The 23,720-nt window shown below is 39.9% G+C and overlaps 3 protein-coding genes and 1 long non-coding RNA gene across 5 annotated transcripts in view; 2 read left to right on the top strand and 2 right to left on the bottom strand.

Moving 5' to 3' along the window:
- The window catches only part of LOC134192107 (uncharacterized), a 2,850-nt gene extending 921 nt beyond the window's left edge, over window positions 1–1,929 (top strand). The window contains exons 4-10 of one of the 2 annotated variants that reach the window (XM_062660798.1): window positions 40–202; window positions 279–424; window positions 500–572; window positions 639–704; window positions 1,029–1,313; window positions 1,375–1,520; window positions 1,586–1,929. In XM_062660798.1, coding sequence (XP_062516782.1) covers window positions 40–202; window positions 279–424; window positions 500–572; window positions 639–704; window positions 1,029–1,313; window positions 1,375–1,520; window positions 1,586–1,895 — 1,189 coding nt within the window. In that variant the 3' untranslated portion in view covers window positions 1,896–1,929. The remainder of the gene's footprint in view (window positions 1–39; window positions 203–278; window positions 425–499; window positions 573–638; window positions 705–1,028; window positions 1,314–1,374; window positions 1,521–1,585) is intronic. The other variant, XM_062660799.1, reaches the window with a different exon arrangement.
- A 6,074-nt stretch (window positions 1,930–8,003) lies between these two features.
- LOC134192540 (uncharacterized) lies at window positions 8,004–8,620 on the top strand. Its single transcript, XM_062661278.1, has one exon. It carries the CDS (start codon window positions 8,004–8,006, stop codon window positions 8,583–8,585), a length of 582 nt encoding a protein of 193 aa, XP_062517262.1. The 3' UTR covers window positions 8,586–8,620.
- Window positions 8,621–11,993: 3,373 nt separating this feature from the next.
- LOC134192661 (uncharacterized) lies at window positions 11,994–12,712 on the bottom strand. The gene is made up of 2 exons (XM_062661410.1): window positions 12,506–12,712; window positions 11,994–12,434 (listed from the first exon to the last, which is right to left on the bottom strand). The coding sequence occupies exons 1-2, from the start codon at window positions 12,699–12,701 to the stop codon at window positions 12,298–12,300; spliced, it is 333 nt and encodes a 110-aa protein (XP_062517394.1). The 5' UTR covers window positions 12,702–12,712; the 3' UTR covers window positions 11,994–12,297.
- A 10,385-nt stretch (window positions 12,713–23,097) lies between these two features.
- LOC134192649 (uncharacterized) lies at window positions 23,098–23,616 on the bottom strand. Its single transcript, XR_009971961.1, has 3 exons — window positions 23,487–23,616; window positions 23,284–23,388; window positions 23,098–23,214 (listed from the first exon to the last, which is right to left on the bottom strand). It is a non-coding gene; the product is annotated as an uncharacterized LOC134192649 (long non-coding RNA).
- Between the last annotated feature and the right edge of the window lie 104 nt (window positions 23,617–23,720).

The raw sequence follows: 23,720 nt of genomic DNA, 5'->3' as shown, positions 1-23,720 counted from the left end.
TTCTTAGCTACTGAAAGTGAGCTATCATGGTGGTTATAGGTACGGACCAAACAGAATTGTTCTGAAAGAAGGGCACATTGGCAATACTTTCTATATTGTCTATTCTGGATCACTGTTTGTCAATCGTTATGAATACGACCGAATTACTGGGCAACGTCACCTTGTCACTGCTACTCTTCTCCAAAAAGGAAACTGCTTTGGAGTAAGACATTTCTGTCGTCCTAACGTGCTAGTATACGGGATGGTTGAACAATCTTTTGTACATAACCTTAAATTAGGAAATTGCTCTAATTAATGACTGTCGCCGAACTGCCACTGTGGTGACCAGAGAGCCAGTGGAACTCCTCTCTATTGACAAAAGGAACTTTTTAAAACGCCCGTCAGGATTTCAATCAGAAATGATGCTTAAAGAAAAGTTTGCAAGGCATGCAGTTAATTAACAAATTCATAATACATGCAGCCAAATGTCTCTTAGTAAATAATTCGTTTGTGTTAACAGAGAAGTGCAGTTGTTTAGCGGCTGGAAGAAAAATGAGTTACAAGAATTGCTGTTTAAGTCACAAGTGATTGATGTAAACTAAGAGCTCAAACTTAAATTAAAGGACTTACTAACACAGCTGCATGCATATTTGCTATAGTATCAGATTGGGAAAGTGATAGACCAAAATGGTTCAAACAGTCGCTACTTGTATATACTGATGGAGGTAAGTTTTAGTTGAAGCATGTGAGGTTATCTACCATTAAACACCACACACACACACACACACACACACACACACACACACACACACACACACACACACACACATGAACACACTCAAGCACACTCAAATTTACACACAGTAGCAGCCACGTTGCACAGCAATGCAATATCTTGCAGGTAGACTCCTACCCAGTCTTCTCCTCGCACTTGAATATTCACGTGCTTGACCACGTGGTGGCATTACACTCTCGCGAGGAGAGGACTGGGTACGAGTCTGCCTTGCAGAATGTTATATAATGAATGTCATTTTAAATGTTTATTACAGGGCAGATGCAAAGTGTTGAGGAAAGTCAACATACAAAAGCTCAGAGCTAAAGTAGAGAAAGAAAGGGAAGAGGCTGCTGTCAACACGTGGATAAAAACTCATCTTTTGCCTCCAATGTGCCCTAAACCAGTGTCTGCAAAGCACCAAGCTGCACAACATAGAAAACAACAGAGCCCCTCTGATGGTCAACTAAAAAGAAAGTCTCTACCATTAAATCTAACCGAGGAAGAAGATGAGAAGGAAGTATATATTCATGTTGGAAACATCACAGCTAAAACTGTCTTTGTTAGTGCTGCACTTATCTGTCTACAGTAAACCAGTTGCATATCTAGTGATTTGATTACAGGACTTATCATGGCTGGACAGTAACGGTCCTCCACCCACCCTTTGCCTTGTCAGTGAAGGTGTGCAAGCTCTCCGTGTGCCAAAATCAGAATTCATGAATCGAGCAACTGATGAAGCACGCGAAACTGCACGCAACTGCATTGTAAAGTGAGCAAACACAACCAAACAGTAAACAGTACTGTTTCTCCAATATGAAGTCTTGTGTTGTGTAGATTCTGTACAGATGGAGAATTGTATGATGAATGTAGCAAATACAACAAATGGCGAACATTTCGGCAAAGAACACTTAGTGACAATATTTCATCTCAAATAGAAAGGGGAGTTTGGAGAACACAGAAGGCTGCCGAAGCAACACTAGTCTCCATGTTTCAAACGGCAACTAAACCAATAGAGTTTCCAAGATACTTCCAAAGAAGCAAAGACAAACAGAAACAACTACAAAGAAGAACATCAGGACTGCCATTTGATTCAATGGCATTAATGTCACAACTCACAATGTCAAATTTTAGCACAAAATTCTAAACAAATAGAAATTAAAGTTTTGATCCACACTAAATTTCAGGGTTTTCATTTTTGTTAGTACTACTGTTTACAATATTGTAAAGATATTTCCAAAATTAGTTCCTTAACTCCTTTCTTTTCAGTGCGACTGTCTCAGGTCTCAAACCTCTTACAGCTAGGCTCTTTTCGTTACCCTCTAGTACATGATATAGAACATAATATACCAAACAAATAGTATACATTCCACAATCATAACTATTCGTTTGCTGAGGACAGTCGACATCCTGAAACGAAGGGGGTTCTTCGTGTGTGTGCGCCACAAGGCCCGCTCACTCTGAAGTCTAAGACCGCGTACGCTGTTCGGAAAGACTAAACAGGTTCACCACAAAAACCACAAACACGGAAGTGGTGACGAACATGCATATCACCGATGCGGAACGAACGGAATTGTAGATTTAAGACCCAAACGTGTCATTTTTGCAAGGGACAGGGGCATATTGGTTGAGTAGGCCGGAAGAGAATGCAGAGTAGAGATTTCAAAGACGCAACACGTGCAAAGGGGAAGCCCCGAACTACCCATCACGTAGACGAGGAATCACTTAGTGCTGTTTATAGTATCTCGGACAAGAGAGGTGTGTCGCAGTAAAAATGGACGTTGCTGGAAGACAGATAGAGTTAGAAATCGATACCGGAGCAACAGTTACGGTTATCCCCACCAGTACATCAGAAGTACTTGAATCATACAGTTGCGCCCAAGTACCACCAGATTGCACGCGTACGAAGGTCAGCCCTAAGTCCCCTTGAATGTGCAAGGAGAAGCGGAAGTTCCTGTAAGATAAAAGGGACAGCAATGAAATGTAAAGCTTCATGTGGTGAAAGTGAAGAACAAGCCCGCCATGCTAGGTAGAGACTGGTTAAAACGTTTTAAACTAGATTGGGATTCAATCTTTACTGTACAGAAATTTTAGGCAATAGACCCAGTGGAATCCTTTCCACAGTTGTTTGGCACTGGGTTGGATATCAGGCTAACATCCTGTTGAATACGGATGCCAAACCAAAGTTTTATTGAGCCAGACCGATTCCATATGCTTTGCATACTAAGGTCGATCCTGAACTCGAACGGATGTGGAAGAAAGGTATCCTGAAACCAGTAGAGAAGAGTGAATGGGCACCACCGATGGTGGTAGTTCGAAAGGGGGATGGAAATGTTAGAATATGTGGCGACTACAAGGTTACCATCAACCCCTATATTGATTTGGATCAATATCCGATGCCGAATTCAGATGACTTGTTTTCGATCTTAGCAAGAGGGAAGAAATTTTCTCGTTTAGATTTCAAACAGGCCTATCAACAGATGTTAGTAGACCCCAGAAGTCAGCAATACATAACCATTAATACACACAGGGGCATGTTTACGTACACAAGAATGTCATTTGGCATTGGCTCAGCACCCAGTATATGGCAACGAGCTATAGATGACGTTCTATCAGAACTGGACGGAGTCATCTGCTACTAGATGATATTCTAATCGTGGGCAACAGTGATGTACAGCATAACCACAAGGTTATTCAAGGTCTTGGAAAGACTGAAGCAAACCGGAATTAAGCTAGTCTAAGATAGAATATTTGGGACATGTAGTGAGTGCAGTAAGCATATCCCCATTTCGGTGTAAGATTGAAGCGATTCAAAATGCATCTGACCCTAGTAACGTGACTGAATTGAAGGCTTTCTTGGGACTTCTAAATTATTATGGGAAGTTATTACCAAATTTGTTATCGACATTACAACCACTGTATATCTTATGAAAGAAACAGCAACGTTGGAAGTGGTTGGATCAAAGAGAAAGGCATTCCGGCAGGCAAAGCAAACACTAGTGAAATCGGACTTACTAGTACATTATGATTTGGGTAAGCCCATCAAGTTAAGTTGTGATGCTTCGCCATATAAAGTAGGAGCGTGTCTAAGTCATGTCATGTAAATGGCACTGAACGCCCAGTCACATTTGCATCACGAACACTAGCTCCAGCTGAGAAAAATTATGTTCATCTAGAAAAAGAGGCCCTAGCATTGATTTATGGAGTAAGACACTTCTATAAATACCTGATGGAAAAAATTTACGCCAGTAACCGATCATCGACAGCCGCTGAGGATTCTAGGAGCTAAGGAAGGAGTTCCTACGCTAGCAGCTGCACGTCTGCAGCGCTGTGCACTCATATTAAGTGCGTACAGCTGTGAGTTAGAATACAAGGCAGAACAGGATAACAAGAAAGCTGATGTATTGTCTCGACTTCCTCTACCAGTAGAATTGATTGATCCAAATAAACAAATCTTTGGAGTGGATTATTGTGAATCATTGCCCATCACCGCCAAAAAGAGATTGCAAGGGCAACTCAATTGAATGTGGTGACAAGGAGAGGATATCAATAAACTCGATACGGATGGACGACCAAAGATGTGGACCAATCCTGACAACCATTTGCTAAACGTGCTAATGAGTTATCGATTGAAGGTGAATGCTTATTGTGGGGCAGCAGAGTTATCATCCCAGAGGACTTGAGAAAGACCGTATTATCGCAGATAGATGAGGTCCATCTGGGGACCAGCAAAATGAAGGCCTTAGCCAGAAGTTATGTGTGGTGGCCAAACCTGGACAGGGATGTGGAATATTTGGCAAGATCATGTGAACAGTGCCAAAACCAGAAGAGTAGACCAAGTGCTGCTAAACCCTCACATCCATGGATCTGCCCGACATTACCATGGGAACGTGTTCATGCGGAGTTTGCAGAATTTGCGGGGAAGCAGTATTTACTTATTGTAGATGCGTTATATAAATGGCCGGACGTCCACGAATTAGGTATACATGCTACTACATGTACAGGGCAAACAATTGAAGCTATGCGAAGAAGCTCTTCTTGTCATGGATTGCCACAGCGACTTGTAACCGACAACGGGCCTCAGATTGGGGCACAAGACTTCAAGGAGTTTATTGAGGCTAATGAAATCAAGCATCAACTGACTCCACCCTATCATTCTGCATCTAATGGACAGGTAGATCGAATGGTACAGAAGTTGAAAAAGAGCTTGTAGGGTCGACCTGCGGGAAGATTGATAAGTCATCAAGTGTCTTCGTTCCTGCTACACTATCGTACGACTCCACATACTGCAACAGGCAAAACTCCTGCCGAACTGTTGATCAAACGAATACAAAGAACACAGTTATCTTTGTTGCGCCCAGAGGTAAGTGAAATTGACAGAGATGAGCAGAGAATCAAGTTCGAGGAAGCTACCAAACGATCAAGACAACTGGATCCTGGTTGTAAAGTCAGTGTGTGGAATCCACGTCAAGATAGTCGTGGTCTACAGGTGGTTGGTGGGAACCGTTGAACAACAGGTAGGACCAACCAACTATTTAGTGAATGTGGAAGAACATTCCAGGTACGTGCATATAGACCAAATGCGGTGGAGAGATCAACGGAGTGTACCAGAAACAGCTGATGTAAGCGTACCAGAAATAGAGGTGGAAGAGATATCAGTACCAGTCATTCCTGTGAAAGAGACAGAAACAAGTAGTTGAAATTCAATCTACACAACGCAAGGACCAAGATGAGGAGTCTACCTTGATCTCCAAGGAAACGTTTTCACCTCCAGAAGACCACGAGATTGAGACTCCCAGACGATATCCAAAGAGACAAAACAGACAACCACCAGCAAGATATTGTGAACAATAGATAAGGACAGCACCAGACAAAGGAAGGGAGATTGTGGTATAGCGAGCATGCGCTGTGGATTGCGTGTTATGTTAGTCTAGCGTAAACTAGCGTTGAGTGCACTTGTGCAGTAGAGTACGTGTCGTTTGCCGTAGCAGAATTGATTCTGGTATAACCGGTCCACTGACTCGGCATACGCGATACTTAGCCTAAACTACAGCGGATTAGTGCGGCTGGTGACCATGTAACAGCTGCTAATGTTAACATGTGTCACAGTGGCGTAGCTCGGCTGCACTTGTTTTTTTGCAAATCTCAAGCAAGAAAATAATGTATGTGAGTAAATTATATATTACACGTACACACACACACACACACACACACACACACACACACACACACACACACACACACACACACACACACACATTGCTCAATGTCAGTGCACAGGATGTAAATTAATAGTCACTAACTCAATGCCAATAGTTTTACAGTATTGCATGCTCAATAGTGTCTGCTTCTATGACGTACACGGAAGCCGAGAACTCTAAAAGGAACTGAATGAGAACAACAGCATTGAAAGATAGTGGTTGACCTCACCCATACATACGTTTCCGGTACAATACAACAAGGAAAGAGATAGGAAACGGTAAACATCAGATCTCCTCAAACATCAATGCCAGATGCCAATAGTGAATTGCGATAATACATTCTCACACGCCACGATTCCAGTCAAAAATAGTTGTCAAATGCAACGACCCAAACAAGACTCTACGACTACAGTAACGGCAGCCTATCCTCAGCACCAGCTGAAAGCAGAGTTCGATAGAGTTAGGCAATGCAGAGCCCTCGTACGAACAACATGCCACTTACATTTACTTGGCAGAGGGCTCGCGTCGACCCGTATGCGTATGCAATAGCCAGGATATCCTGACGATTGGATTCGATACGAGTGACATAATTTCAACATGTCAACGACGGCATCACATTGCCTCGCACTTACGCCCACGGTGCGCGTGTTGCGAAACCGGATTGCAGCTCTACATGCAGAAACTCGACCAATACTACAACTAGTGGTTGGTTTTGTTGTTGTTTTAGTAATCCAATTAACCAACTAACGTTAGTAAAGGTTAATGAGTCGAGCATTTTGCGCATCCGTATGTAATAAGTCGTCCAAATACTGTTTCGATAATCTAATAATTTATTATTACATATAATAATAACATTCCTCATCTTCTACTAAATTTGAAACGCTCAATATTATTTAAGTTACTTAATAGAAACTTACTAAATTAGACTGACAGTCCTAAACATGCATACCTCATTAATTAATGCGTGTAAATCACACACGAGACGAACTCACATAACATTGAAAGTAAGCAGTGCTCGTCACATGTTCATTTCCAGAAGAGACGCGACGATGACTGTCGACGTCTTTCCCTTTTCTGTAGTCGTCGTGGCCGTAGCAACAACCGCTCTGTTGTTGACAACACATCGGGTGACAGGAGCGGGATGCTGCACTCTCAGCAGCTATCAAATTAAAGGAGTGTCTGTGCAAGCCGTTGTCGAGCAAGAAGTGACGACGGCATCTATCAGTTTAATGTTTCTGGCTTACGATCTTGAAGACAAAAAGGTGTACCTCAACTACACTAGTCTAGCCTCTTCGAAGAGTCCCAGAGGTCTGAGGGGCACAGACATCTACGATTTCAAATCCGTGAGGATTGTGATAGAATAAATTAATTTAAACTTGTCGCTTACGTGTTGTATCCGTAGAGCAAAGTGTATTCGAGTACGAGTGCAAGCGACTGCGTGGAGCAAGATTATGTAGGACCGGAGCTCGACCCGTGCATACCAGGTAACATACGGGCCCTACATCATAAAACATTGGAAATGAGTATCGAAATTTTGTGTACTTATTGTTTTCTATAGAGGATACTAGGTTACTTAAAGTAGTTTCTTTGGGAAATCAAAAGTTTACTCTTTTCGAGTTCAAACTGCAGGGAACCAGTGAGGAGTTCACCTGGGAAGTAGGAACCGAAGCGTTGGTAGATACTGCTAGCTGCATACCCACTTTGTCTCGGCGTGTTTTTCAAGGGCACAACACGACAGTTGGTGAGGACTCTGAAGTACTTCATGCCTCCTACTCGTTTGAATACGGAGCAGTAGCTCTGCAGTCTAGAGAGATATTTACGCCACCGAAAGGATGCAAACCTGTTGAAATGTCGAAATCGGAAAGGAACAAACGGCGTTTTCATCATCTAGTCAGATTGACGCTATATCTATCTATCTATCTATCTATCTATATCTAGTTCAGTCTTACGTTCATTAGAATAGACAGCAGTTTTCATTAGTCTTTTGTGCTAGAGAAAGAAATTATTCAATAAAATCTATCTATCTATCTATCTATCTATCTATCTATCTATCTATGACATGCAAGCGTCACGGTGGCCCAATTTGGCAGCACGACTTCATTGTCTCGGCCTGGTGCAGGTGTCTAAATTCAGCTGATGTTCTCCACAAGAAGGAAGTGCGCAACCTCTATGTCGACAGCCTTGGTCGCCCGGATATTGTGACCTTTGACTCAGGTAGCTTGACCAATGCTGAGATAGATGTCTCGCTAGCTCATCCCTACAACAAGGAGGTGGTTAGCTCTAGTGCTAAAGTGACTGGCCATGCCTCCCTTGTTCGAGAACAACACAAGAAAGAGAAGTACAAGCAATTTCACCATCCAGGAGGACAACGTCCAGATGTCATCCCCTTGGTACATGAACATTTTGGGAGATGGGGCAAGGAAGCCATTAACTTCCTTAAGTCCCTAGGGGATCGCTCCAAGGATGAATATGGTCAATACAACAAAAAGGATTTTATGTCAGTGTCTAGACGCCGGATTAGCGTTGCACTTCAGAAAGGCAATGCTAAAGTTATTCTAAGGAAGCTGGAAAGACTAATTTATGCTTTTTCTTCGCTTGACCTTGCTTTCACAGACGTTCAGTCTTACGTTCATTAGAATAGACAGCAGTTTTCATTAGTCTTTTGTGCTAGAGAAAGAAACTATTTAATAAAATCTATCTATCTATCTATCTATCTATCTATCTATCTATCTAATGGGGCAAGGAAGCCATTAACTTCCTCAAGTCCCTAGGGGATCGCTCCAAGGATGAATATGGTCAATACAACAAAAAGGATTTTATGTCAGTGTCTAGACGCCGGATTAGCGTTGCACTTCAGAAAGGCAATGCTAAAGTTATTCTAAGGAAGCTGGAAAGACTAATTTATGCTTTTTCTTCGCTTGACCTTGCTTTCACAGACGTTCAGTCTTACGTTCATTAGAATAGACAGCAGTTTTCATTAGTCTTTTGTGCTAGAGAAAGAAATTATTCAATAAAATCTATCTATCTATCTATCTATCTCTCTCTCTCTCTCTCTCTCTCTATATATATATATATATATATATATATATATATATATATACATATATGATTGTGATGTATTGACGTAATATTTTAATATTTTAGATGGATGGGGTTGCAGCGTTCAACATCTACGAGGCATTGGCATTGAGCAGACTAGGTGCAGCTGATCGCATACTTAATCTGTTGCACTAGAAGCAAGATGCTCTCGTTGACTAGCAAAAAAAATAACCAAGCGTTATATCAATTAAGAAACACTTGCTAATTTGCAGTTTGCAACATATATTTTCACTTTTTAGAATTTTTTTGTTAATTTTTTGTTAGATTTTTGTTAATTTTTGTTAATTTTTGGTTAATTGTTTTGTTAATTTTTGTTTATTTTTGTTAATTTTTTGTTAATTTTTGTTATTTTTTGTTAATTTTTTTGCTAATTGTTATAACGTTTATTAATTTTTTGGTTAATTTTTTGTTAATTAGCACTTTTTTTTCAACACATAACTTTCACTGGCTCCAAAACCATTGTACTAAAACATTTTCGTATTTTCAATACACTTTTTATAGATAATTTAGCTGGCCACGATGTGCCGATCTGTACTCCACGGTATATGTTAGTTTAATTAATCACGTGACTCCGATTTTGTTGTTATTACAATGTAACTATAATATCTAGCTGATTTGAAAAACGCATAGAGATGCATGAGATATACTAATTCGAACTACGTAGAGGTAAAACACATTTTATGCAATAATTAAAATACGTGTGAGCAAAATGTCAACCGATGTTAGAGACCCTGCATGACTACGTCCACAAACATTACGTTTTAATTGAATCGAGTTTAACAGCAAAATACTTTAAGAATCTTACCAATAAAATTATAACAAGGACACTCTACATTGACGCTGCATGTAAATAGAACTGAAAAGAAACGTTGATATTGTGTTGGCATTGCCGTCGCTTTGAGGCCATTCCTGAGAAAGAGTAGTTTAGGTCTGGAGACGAAATGATATATACCACTTGCCAAAATAGCCTTTTGGTATTGCAGAGATCCTTAAAAATGATGTCACTTCTCTTTGTACCCTGCCACGTAAACGTGGGTCTTCACGTCGAGGGGGCATATATATATATATATATATATATATATATATATATATATATATATATATATATATATATATATATGTATATATATATTCCACTGGTTACTCTTAGACAACTCCAATGTACGTCGAGAACAACGCTGTTCCTCTCATTCTATGACAAGACCAGGTGACGTTTTGCATCCCGACTTTTCCCTAGGCAAGGCTGCTTATTTCGACATTTCCGTGAGGAATTCGTTCACTCCCTCTCACCTTATTAATGCTGCCATAAAAGCTGGTGCTGCTGCTGAGGCTGGGGAAGTGGACAAAGATGAACGCCATCTTGCTAACGTTTCCAGTTATGGCTGTTTGTTTTACCCTCTTGTGGTGGAATCTTACGGAGTGTGGGCTGCACATAGTCTGAAGGTGTTGAGATCAATTGTCAAGAAGTCTCTTCTATCATCTGGCTTGTCTCTGGGCCAAGCTTCCAGGCAATTTCACGAACAGTTATCTGTTCGTTTATGGCAATACAATTCAAGACTGATTAGTGACTATCTGCCTAATTATTATGACTTTTTGTGCTTCCGTCCTTAGGGCGGATATGTGTTATCTGTGTTATCTGTATTATATACATATATATATTTATATATATATATAATTGGAAACCGGGTTTCAAGTTTTCAGGATATGGAGTTGAGTCAGAAGAACATTGTCGGTCCACCCAGACCTCAGAGTCCAGGTGATGTTGCTATATGGCAGTACTGGTTGTCGATCTACGAGAAAAACATCGATCTCGGTAAAACGATCATCCATCAAGTGGCCAGAAAGGTCAAAGGCAGGTTGTTGCTTATGGGTCATCTCGTGAAGTTAGATGCCCCTTTGTCGGTACATTATGTTCAAACGAGCAGACCTCACCACCGACGAGAATATACAATTATAATTATAGAGGCTGAGAACATCAATATCACCGACAGCGATGGTGAAGAAACCTGTTAAGATCTACAAATTAAAGATGTCATAGCCCGTATAGCTCCTATAGACCGCTTCAATCTCATACATCCAGAAAAATATTGATCGAGTATTTCAACGAATTATGGCATGTGCAACTCTGAAGTCGGAAAGATGACCCGGAGGTCGTCAAACTCTGGACCGAGGAGATATGTCCCGACCTTACTTAGCTAAAATGCTGGTGCCAGATCTGCTCGAGCATTGTCGCTTATACGTCTTAAAAAAAGAGACTTAGGCGAAATCTATTGCAACAGAAGTTGAGAAACGCAAAAGAGAAGCGCAAACGTCATCATTAAGACGTCCCGAGGCTCTTAAGTCCTATAGTTGACACGTGCCCTAGGGCCACTAGACCTTGTAACTTTCTTTCAGCAAGTCTTAGTATTTGCATTTTAGTGAGAGTTCTTCTTTAAGGCGTGGTCATTGTTACTAGGTAGTCTAATTTAAAGCTCTCGACATAAGCACACGCAGAATTGCATTGGCTGCGTCTGTAACAGGATGTAACTAACCCCAGCTAGTAAGGTTATACGAAACGAAAATGCAGACTTTGTCTTGTCAACACGCGGCGCCTATTAGATAGAGCATACATTAGTAATGGAAAATTCTGTATATTGCTTTCTACGTCTTGGTATCTATCTCTGCTACGTGACTCCGCGTTCTACTGGTTGCTGTCTCTGTAGCGTCTATGCTGACATGTACTAACTATCACAGAAATGTAACAAGTGTATCTGATGTTTATGTATACGGAGTCCCGTTTCTAGTTATTGTACATAGAAATGTAGTTGCTTATTTGCTTCATTTATACTAGTTTCTATTATTACAGGTGTTGTAGTAATTTTTATATTTTATTATATCCAGCAAGGTAACAACTATTCAATGACAACGTCAATACGAAACTTAGTATACGATTTATGTGCCAAAATAGCAAGCAGTAGCGGCATTTAAAAAGTGAAAAGCCAGATTAGTAACTACAAAATGACTTAAGAAAAACGCTCTAATTAAGTAATTGAAGCACAGCACATACAATGCATAACAGCAACATTTAAGTCTCTGCGGTTATCATATCTCTACAGCAGTTAGCCTATAGAGAAGCTAACAAACGATGAAGTCTCTACACGTACGCTACCTAGAGTTAGCGCCACGAAAGCAATTGCATGCATTTGCTTATGCAGTATTCTTGATCGCTAGAATAACGTTACATTATCAAGTTGGGTATTCCGATTCTCGTCAGTCACTATCACTAACTAGAGGTGTCGTCTCCATTTCTGTATTGCCTTTCACACGTTTTCCTTGTTGATGCACGCATTTGCAGCTACTGTGACAGCATGTCTTAACAGCTGATCGAATGCTAAATAATACGTTCACTAAAACAACATAATAGATTAACGATTTGTTTTAATCATAGAGTGATTAATAACTATATTGTATACGTTACCGATGAAGAATAGTGTAAACAAGCCGTTAACGGAGTAGAACAAAACTGCAAAGAGAACTTTGCTACCATCTTCAGTGGAATGTGCATCATTGCTTTCTGAATCAGTCATTTTCAGCACGCCCAACATTACATTGAGAGCAATAACTAACAACGAAACGAGCTGTAGGTAATGCTGCCATTTAAGACTCTTTTTCATTGGCCTCAAATGTGCGTGCAAGACAGCAAAAACCATGGCTAGGATTGAAGCGACGGCCAGTTCTGTTGCGCTGCCTTCTCCAAAAAACTGCAATCCAGAAGTGAGAACCAATTTGCGAAACATTTCTAGCACTTCCCAGTACCAAAACTTTGGGTGGTAACTACCATCTAAGAAAGACAGTGAAACGAATAGAGCTGTCGTGAAGGGACCGCTGGGTCTTTGCTGGCTTGACGCTTTACGATGTTTCACGTAGAGAAGTACTAGAGTCAGCAAAGGAATTCCAAAGACTAGTACAAGAAATGATGTACAAACTTTCCACAGTGTACTGGAGAAGTTAGAATCGTTGCAGAGTACAGAAACATCAGCCTTTAGATACCACTGACACTCTGAACTGTTGGAGGTAATATCGATCCCTTGCGTGCAATTGAGACGAATGCACGAATATTGTCTATACGGAACCGTAGCAATGATGTACTGTGCCAACGCCGGATAGCAAGCAAAAACGATCCAAAGCGTAGCGTTGAAGCACAACTGGAGAGCCGTCTGACGTAACTGATAAGTAACGTTGCGTTTTCGCCATGCCATGTGAGCTTTCCACAGCCAATAGGCAATGAACACCGTCAGTATCAGACCCGATACGATAACGACAAATGCGACGGTCTTTTGAAGATGGTCGAGTCTCAGTTTGCTGCTGATACAGACCGGATTGATGACTTCCAGTACATTAAATTCGATCTCTGCCAAATACCTGCCAATTGTTTCTATACCCGATGGCCATGGAACAAACAACAAAGCCATCGTAATACCGTTGATAACCTGAACAAATCCTATTCCGACTCTCAGAGCTGCGATTAAAGAGTCAAGCCAAGTACCCGTCTGCTCTTCAACATCAGTATGTCCGTCTTCGTCGAGTGGCTCTTCTCTTTGACTTGATTTTGTCTGTTTCCAGCTTAGGAGTCCTACCAGCAAAAACATTACGATCATAAATCCCACTGACTGTAGAATGACACGCCATTTAGAAGGGCAGGATGCACACCCGTTGTTAGTAAAAAAGTAGCTATCATTGCATTGTTCACACAGGGGTCCGTGAGCACCTTTCGAGCAAACTGAATTTGCAGGATTGCCTTGCTGACCAATACAAGCATCTGTTACTCGACATTTGTAGATTGAGGGTAAAGTTTTTCGTGAATAAATGGTCATTTTGTAGTCGTTATTTTCCATTTGCAAGTTTTTCGCAAAGACGGTGTATGATTGAACTGTCTGTTGGTCCATATCCCACCAATATCCTGGCTTTACTGTTTGGATTTCGTTCGTACAATTGGCACCCAGTGACGCACATCGGTAGCACGGTCCAAATCGATCCAGTCTGTAGTATCCATAAAGACATTTACCAGCGCGATAACCAGCAAATTGTCCTGTATCGGTGCCATTTGGAACCACTCTGCAAGAACTGGCAGATGTGCCCAACTCGTTCGGACCGACGTATGTTCCGGGCAGACACAATGTGCAATTGTGCAGAGCGACCTGGTCTTGATAAAATCCGCCTAAAAGATCCAATCACTTGAAAAACAAGATTCATGTGCCAATTTTAGAATTTATACGTAGAATTTCCAATTTGTGACTCTGTGCATGCCTGGCTGGCTGTTTGCTGACTACGGTATTCGCCTGTAATGACGCCCATACCAAAATATCGCCCATGCCAGGCCCGGATCCAGGAATTTTTGAAAGAGGGGGTTGACCTGGGAGCAGTTATTAATAGCATTACTAATATTCTCTATTAAATTATATGAAATTATTGAATCACGCCTATTGGAAAATAGAGGGTTGCAATTTCCTGAACCCCATCTGGATCCGGGACTGCATGCCCAACTATACGCCCATGCCCAAGTATAAGCCCAGGATACGCATGCGCAGACAAAACAAAATGGGGTCCGCAGAACATTCGGCTCCGTCTGTGTGCGTTTGATGAGCTGGTGTCAGTGTTGAGTGAAATTTCTTACTGCTAGACTCATGTCTTCGTTGCAATTACCGACCCTGCTGCTCTTGACCAGCTTCAAGCCGACCACGTGTGCATAGTGTTTAGTTTTGCGTGTATGTTGAAGCTGTATGGATACCAGTACCTTTGATCTTGCAAATGGATAATTGCAAGCATTTGTGGTATCTCTGTCTTCAAGTATTTAGATGATGACTGGCCAAACGACAGCATTTTGTGACCATGTATACTCCTAGGACCAAAATAACGCCCATGCCCTAGAATATACGCCCAGAAAAGTCTTTCTTTGCTATACGCCCAGGGCGTTATTTCGGTCAAATAGGGTATGTCTGTCGCGCTCATAATTGTGCCACGGCTCTAATAAGGCGATCGAATCACGGAGCAGTATTTGCGATTAGTCGCTATAGAAAGACGATGGACGAACTATCCAAGTAGGCGAAACGTTCATGAAAGAGTTTTTACTTGAACAGGGTAATTCATGTTGGTGTATGATTGTCATAAATAGAAATCAGTCTGCAACGGCTAACGCGAAACCAATCGCTTTTGTCGTTTCTTTGCGCACAATTATGTATGCATGGAACCTATGTAACCACATAACCATGAGCGATATTTATGTCCCGTATATGTAATGAATCGTTAAATACTGTGTCTATTTCAGGCACAGTCTCACTTAGCCAGCTCCCCTATTTCCACCTCCAACGGTGGGAAAGAATTTACAGAAAACACTAAAATTTTTAAATTAATTAAGAAATAAACAAATGCACACATCTAACCTGCAGGGCAAGGGATGCAAACCGGACCGGTGGCGAGTGGATCACTTGGTGAATAAGTTCTTCTGTAATAGCCCGTCGGACAAGGCGAACAAGAATATTTGTCGCTATTAAGATGAATGCAGTCGTACGCAGATTCTTTCAATGAAATCAGTTGATTAAACAATGAGTTTTCTTCGATAGTGATGTTTGTGGGCTCAGAATCGGAAACGCAACGTCTAAGTATTGAAATATAATATTTAGAATTTTGAAATATTTATATTCGACATGCATGCCTACTTACGTTCTATTGACGATGCTATACCCAATGGCAGGTAAACTGTCAATATTGCACTTCAGAGTCAACCTAAGCACACATGTGCGGTTTGACAGCATTTTAGAATCTTTAATAGCTCAAGTTAGCATAAGCAAATTTAATCTAAAGTATAGAAATAATGATTTAATGCAGATGAATAATTATAAAAAATTAATTAAAAATTATGTAAACTAAGTGTAGAGATGTAATATGTAAACAAGCAACTTTGTGTAAAGAAAAGGTTTGCTAGCTTTGATGTCGCACAGTTAAACCGGTTCCAAAAGTGTGGTAGTCTCAGTTGTGTGTAGCGCATGTTTATCTTCTAATATAATAATAGTAGATTTATCGTGTGTGTGTGTGTGTGTGTGTGTGTGTGTGTGTGTGTGTGTGTGTGTGTGTGTGTGTGTGTGTGTGTGTGTGTGTGTGTGTGTGTGTGTGTGTGTGTGTGTGTGTGTGTGTGTGTGTGTGTGTGTGTGTGTGTGTGTGTGTGTGTGTGTGTGTGTGTGTGTGTGTGTGTGTGTGTGTGTGTGTGTGTGTGTGTGTGTGTGTGTGTGTGTGTGTGTGTGTGTGTGTGTGTGTGTGTGTGTGTGTATGTGCCAACAGTCCAGCAGATCTGGTATTTGCCAAACAATTTTTAAAAAAGAATTTCTAGCACTGGTGGAATAACACATTTTGTTTAGAGACATACGTATACATAAATTACTTGTGTTCTATTTTTCTCTACCTTACGTACATCTCGATAAAACAAAAGAAATATACATCGGCACGTTTGAGATGCTGTATAAATAGCCAGGATACCAATGCAAATCTAATCATGTTTGACATACATTTCTGCTTGTGGTCATTTAGGTGATGCACGAATAACAGGCGCATGTCGTGTTGATCTACGCCAGCCGCAAATGCAAAATCTGAAAAACTATTTAGTACTTAATTAATAAGACTTCTCTTTATAATGCTACTTCTGAGTTTTAATTAATAACAATACTTGACACAAGTTAGCTAGCGGCTACCTTATCTTTGTTATAACAGACTACTTTATTTAAAATAAAAACTGTTACAATCGTTTTGAAAATAGCTCTAGATAGCTTTGTGAGCAAGATCAAACGCGGTACAAGTACTTACGCATGTTGACGTTACGGTTTGGTGCACATGTAACGTTGTGATAGAATACCGGAGAAATTGCGAGATTGTATAACGCATAGAGATCGTGTATCTAGAAACTCTGTCTCTTTATAAATTTTAGGGCTTGTGAAAATTTTGTATTTGCTGGATAAATTGCACTTTAAACTGCATGATTTACAAAGCTTGTTCTATTTGTTTCTACAAGTACAATAATTCCACATAATTGTTATTATATTTATTATTGAATTGCCAATTAGTAAAATTACAAGTAGTCTTGTAAAATATTAATGTTTTGTAAATCTTTGCATTGTGATAACTTAGTAGATATAACAGTTAATTTATCATTTTTGAATGTTTGCCACTGCCCAGTACCAACATTCTAATAAAACCGTGGTCTATTTCTATTCGTTATCAATTATACATGAATTAATTACTAAATTGCTAATTGTTTGTTTAAAATAATAAAATTACAGATAATCAACAAAGTATTTAAATGTCTTACAGTTTGAGATTTTTTGGACTTAAAGCTTCAAAAATTGTATTAGGAAGATGTTTATATAGATTTTGTTGTAAGTACCTATAAGTACAAGTTTCACAGAAGTCATTAGAAACAGCAAACAAGACACTTCACACACGAGAAAATGCTTACAACGTTTCTACACTACCGAATGCATCAAAAGCTCCTTCTTCTATAAAACGTATTCCGCTGTCGAATAAGAGTCTGCATCCAGATAAACTGTTTAGACATCAACTTAGTAAAATGGCGACACAACAATAAATACACAAATTTGAGAACTGTTGAATTCGGTAAAATTTCTTTAGAAAGTGTCGTTACATTTGCTTTAAACATCACACTGTCACATAAACAAACTAACAGCATTACGATTAATTTCAGAATTGCATTTGTTTTTACAAAGAGCCGAGGTTAAGTGAATGGAAAGCTCCAGGTCCAATTTGTGAAAGCATCGGATTGCTACCAAGATTTCTAAAGTTTAGAGAAAAATCTGTTATCTAAACTCGATTATGTTGTTTTGCATAACTTACATTGATTGCAAGTTTCTAAGGTATCAAAACGCATTCTTATCAATAGATCTAATACGGTTATTGTTGAGATACCTTCAACAACAAACAAGTTTTCAACAAAGTCTTTATAGAAACGTGTACGGTACTTAACATACAAAATTCCCAAACTTGGCAGGTTTAGAAAATCTGCACTTAGCTTTTCAATTCTATTTCCACTGAGATCTCTAGCAATTATAAGAAATCTTTAAACATAAAATTGCATCTTTTTTGTTAAATAAATGTATTTGCACACAGTTCAAATAGTTTGGGCGTGTTTTTAACCATGTCTGTTGGAACTGTACTGATGGAATTCCAGCTCAAATATCTATAAATAGAAGAACGCATTATTGTTATTAAAGCGTTGATATCTACTACCAAATGTAGAAATTTGGCTCTACGCCATAGTTTACAGCAATGTCAGATGTGGTAGATTGGAAAAGGAACCGTCCTGTATAACCGATACGTTGCTGTGGATGATGTAACTGCAACACAGCAATTACTGACTAAATTGAGATAGGACAAAAATATTTTTAGCCGAATACGTACAGATTGCCTAGCCTTGGTAGATTGACAAAGTCGTGACGACGCAGTACATCAAGGCAGCAACTGTCTGTCCAATATCTAAATAAGGTAGTAATTATTCAAAACAATTTTGTATAAATTCAAGTTTTACTATTCAGAGCAGTAACACCCTTCCTACTAGTGACAAAAATAGTTTTACTAATCGCCTAGATTACGTTTTGGTTAATAAAAGCGTTCCTTCTAGGTAAAGTTGCAAACAAATCAATGGTGTATTGTATTCTAAACTACTTTTCTATTTCTAAATTTGAAGGTCAGTCACTGGTAGATGTTTGGGAAAGAACAACATACGCAGGTCCTATAATTAGTGATTCGCAAACGGTACAAAGCGATTTTGCTGTTTTTGTTGACGTACACAACGTTTTTAAACTTTGTAACTGTATGTTAGGGTAGACTACTAATTAAAGAAACACTTCACCGATTGACGCATGTGCAGTAGATGTTAACGTACGTTATAGTTTTGGGCTGAAGACCGAACGCTTGCTGTGTTGCGCAGCGCATTGTTTAGGTCTTGCTTTCCGAGGCCAAACTACGAGAGCACCCAAGAGACGGGTCTAGACGCTTCAGGCGACTCTAACAATGAAAGAACAACCTACAGTTCGTAAATAAGCGACTCAGTCGTTCGTACGTTGTCTAGACTCCACATGATCGTCTTGAACGGCTTGCAATCGCTCAGTCTTTCTCACTTTTCTCCGTGTTTCTTTCTACGAATGGAGGCCATAATACAGTTCAAAAGGGCTTGAGTGATACGAAAAACACACGGAAACGTGCGTCACCGGACATAATCACGTGACACCAAATACCTTCTTTCTACAACCGAGCCATCCCCGTATGTGTGCTTTCCACCGTCGATTGAAGGTGAGTCAGTGATGTGAAAGTACATTTTGCTTTCACCTAAGCAAATATCAAAGTCTACACGAAGCGGTAAAACGAAACCTACACTTACTGGACGTTATTTGGAAAACCGCGACGTACGATTTTGTTTTTTAGCCTTATCATAATGCTCAGCTATCAAACTTGCTCTGAAATAGCGCTAAACTTCTCCACTTGAAGACTACTAGAAACGATTAGCGGCCGAGGGCGGAGTCAGACCAGTGAAGTTCTCCTCTAGATATTATCTATATATTTATATATATATTTTTCTAAGTTAGGTTTATGTTCGCGTATAATTTAGAAAATAGATATAAGAACGGCTCAAAATAGAGAAGACAAAATGCAGCTCAGAGCTTTGATGCATTTGACAGTCATCAACGTGCGTTATTGTGCTACACTTACTCAACTACTAGTCATCTAGTAGTCATCACCGTGACTTGAAATTGTAGCCTTGATGGGTATCGAGTGTAAACACACCATAGATTGATTTTGTAACCAACTGAGCTATAGCGCGAGCGCGCGCGCGCACACACACACACACACACACACACACACACACACAAACACGCGCGTACACTCGCACGCACGCACGCACACACACACACAAACACACACGACAGCTCATATATATATATAAATTATATATAATATCATTGCGGTTGTTATACACCCTGTCTAGAAAGGGTAATGTGCCATTAAACAGTCCTTTTAAACTTGTTTCTTTCTCTGAATCTGACTCTTTTGATACAAATCTAACAAAACTTGTTCAAAAGTTTTTTATTACACATAAACGCAAGAAACACAATTAACAAGCATGTTAGCTTACATTCGAATTAGTGATCTTGGCAAGAAGAATACATCCGAAAATGATTTTAGTTCTAGACTTCTGCAATAAAATTATCAAACTAGAAGTACCTTTGAAACGCAAACAACTTTGGATACATACAAAAATGTAAGCCTTGTGTAAGGCTTGAAGTAGTTGAAAGGTATTCTAGTGATATGGTTGTTTTTGCTAACGCTGAAACAAAAAGGAATTTAGCGCATTAGTTAGATGCTTACACTTTTACATTTGGAACAAACGGCAATTGAGCAATTACTTTACTAGAAATTGTACGTAGACGCTGCTGTATAGCAAGAGTTGAGACATGCTTCCTGTATATATGTAAATCTTCAACAGTCCCGTATCTAGTTTCGCTAACTTTCCCACACACCCTACGTCTCAGACCCGGATGATCGCCTCTACATTGCCATTTTAGTAGTTCCTTCCCGGAAGTATGACGCTGCGGGTAACTGGTTCGAATTAGCCTTGACCCTCAGACCCGTGTAACATAACGTGTAACAAAATTGGCAGATTTTAATTGGCGCTACACGGGTCTGGGAGGCCGAGGCTATGTGTGATGGCCTCTCAGATTCGTATAGGGCTACTAAAAGCACAGACACAAACCGAATCTAGTTGCTCCAATAGCATAATGTCTCGTATTTCAAACCATCGTACGGACAGCGTTTTCATTTCGTGTCAGAGTCATCTAAGTCACACCCTCTAGTTTCGGATATGCCCGAAACAAGCCGAGTAGCTACTTAAGGCTAACAATCTATGTCACAAAGATTTTGGTATAGAAAATGCCGTATGAAAAGTGAAACACCGAAGCTAGATAGATTCATTTACAGTGTAGTCATAGTTTCTTCAAGGCCAGCAATACGCCCATCTACAACACTGAACCCTGCCATCAAGTTACTGACTTACAAACGAGTGACGGCTGCCGGATTGATCGAGAAAGGGCAAGGCTCGTTTGGTAGGTGGGTCAACTTTGCACCGCATTCGACAGTTATATCGGATCCATTGGAACACGTACAACTAGACAACATGCCATTTTTAATTAGCCAACGTTGGCAAGAAGACAAGATACTACTGACTGATCGCTAGACGTGGCCTCGTTTCCACGAGAAAGCTGCAACAATAACCACCAACAAGAAAGAACCGAAAGGGACACAACTCTCCGTACCATATTGCTAAGCGATATCGCATTGCATGCATGATGTAATTGCTAAATACGTCGTATGTTAAAATCAACTTCAGAAAACGAGCATTTACATTTTTTAATTTTTGAAGTTATATTGCAATAAGGAAAGTCTCTTTTATAACAATATTGTGATGACTGTTATACATGCAATGTTAATATGTAGGGAGACAATATAAAATTAATGTTTGTAGTCACAAGTGTTATTAGCATTGTAGTTTGTCTTATGATATTACTTTAGGCTGGAAGATCTCAGGTACAAGGTAAAACGAGATTGTCTATAGCCAAGGGGTGGCCAAATTGGGATAAGGCTTGTGCCTTGGTGTGGCACCAGGAACACATCATGGTGTTCAACAGAAATTACACGCCCACGTGGACACACTTGCGCGAGACTGTTTTGAGAGTATACCTACTTATTTACCTACATAGTTTATACATACATACATACATATGTACATGCATACATACATACATTGTACATACATACATACATACATACATACATACATACATACATACATACATACATACATACATACCTATACATTTTTTGCACATACGTACATACAAGAGCCCCTAAGGCCCAGGTTCGATACTGCAATGACTAAACTTGCTATACTCTAAACTTTCAACAGTCACTCTATCATGTTACTAGGTACGTCATACTTGCTGTACTTCATACTTCATACTTCATACTTCATACTTGCTGGACAGAACTGACACTCCGGAGATAGAGGCAATTGTATGTTAGTTCCTTGCCCAAGAGAATTTATGTATGTGGCCCTCCCGCACTCAAACTCTGACCCGAAGGATACATACATGCATACATACACACATACATACATACATACATACATACATACATACATACATACATACATACATACATACATACATACATACATACATACATATACATTCATAGACATACATACATTTACATACATGCATACATACATATATGGCACAGCGCCAGTTGCATGGTCTCCCCTCTATTGCGCAGGTATAGGCTAGAAGTCGAGTAAGCTAGGAACAATAGATTAGTATAGAAACATACAAGTTACACGAAAACGGTAGAACCACATCAGACAACGTTACCGTAAGCATTACATGAAATACAGGCGATCAGTCGCAAAAATAGTTGTGCATCTACGCAGCATTGCATGTCTCAGTATTACGATGACTAGATATTACGGAAACAGAGAACGCCTACTATTTATTAAATTTTAAAAAGTAACATTGTTGCTGTATTGCATACAACATAATGTGTCTATACTCATGTCTAGCCATAATCTCTAGTCAACGCTTGAAAAGTCAGAATACGACAACGCATCAGCTGCGCTTCTATTCTAGATGCTATAGTATTGACAAACTTAGTAGAGACAGCAGACTAAACAATACCATCATTGAGCAAGTGAGTTTTCTTTCTGTTTATTTTAAAAGAACGACGCTGGCATTTGCGCACAAGATGAGCCCGTCCTTGCCTGACAGTTTTCCTTCAGCGAAGACAGTCCCCTTCAATATTAGCAATTTCAACTTTAACTAAAGCGCACATATTTATACAGAAATCACTAAAATTACTGTGTACGGTGAAAATTTGCTTGTGAGAGGGTAAGAGAAGTTGAAGCTTAAAATAGCTATAAAAAATTTTTTAGCTAAAAATTGACGTCAGAATATGTTGACTTACTAGTATGACATAACTCTGGTTGATCATTGCAGAGTTCGCCAAAAAAAAATGCGTGCCTGTTGCTCGAAAGCGTCAAGCTGACGTCGTAAAATAGAGCGTCATTCAGTGGACGATCTGAATTTTATAATTAGATACATGAAGTGTGACAAACGAAACTACACTTTACGCCCACATCGGTCTAACCTAGATTGAAAGAGACAACGCCCCGTATTTCATCGCCGATCTTGTACACAGGCGTTTGTTTGTTGAGGCAGATTTGAAAAGTCTGAATTGGAGTCTGTCTTCCACCTGCATGTGCACAATGGTACGTCTACAACGCCATGATCACACGGGCTCCACCCCTACATGTTTTACGTCTAGACTCTTTGCAAAACGAGTGTTCTTACCACATATGTTATAACACTTGCTTGAATGAGTTTCATCACAAGGCACTTGACTGAATAGGCCCAAGCTGCTGCAAGGTTTCGAAGCGACGGTCTGTTGCACGGCGAAAAAGGCACACGCGAGTAGTCCCACCAATTTCATAGCGTCTAACTGATGTAGAGAATCGATTGAGAAACGACACCAACGAGATGAGATCGCGAAAATGAAAGAGATTTTTAGTGGGATTGGTCAGTTTC

Source organism: Corticium candelabrum, chromosome 16 (assembly GCF_963422355.1).
Source record: "Corticium candelabrum chromosome 16, ooCorCand1.1, whole genome shotgun sequence".
Lineage (NCBI taxonomy): Eukaryota > Metazoa > Porifera > Homoscleromorpha > Homosclerophorida > Plakinidae > Corticium > Corticium candelabrum.
Note: the sequence above shows the minus strand (reverse complement) of the source record. Positions and strands in the feature narration are given on the sequence as shown.

Bases quoted from the DNA above. Each gene is read 5' to 3' on its own strand.
- LOC134192540 (XM_062661278.1), top strand. From the start codon at position 8,004: ATGACATGCAAGCGTCACGGTGGCCCAATTTGGCAGCACGACTTCATT.
- LOC134192661 (XM_062661410.1), bottom strand. From the start codon at position 12,701: ATGAAAAAGAGTCTTAAATGGCAGCATTACCTACAGCTCGTTTCGTTG. The intron at 12,435-12,505 runs GTAACGTATACA...ATGTTGTTTTAG, and splicing joins GTTTACACTATTCTTCATCG to TGAACGTATTATTTAGCATT.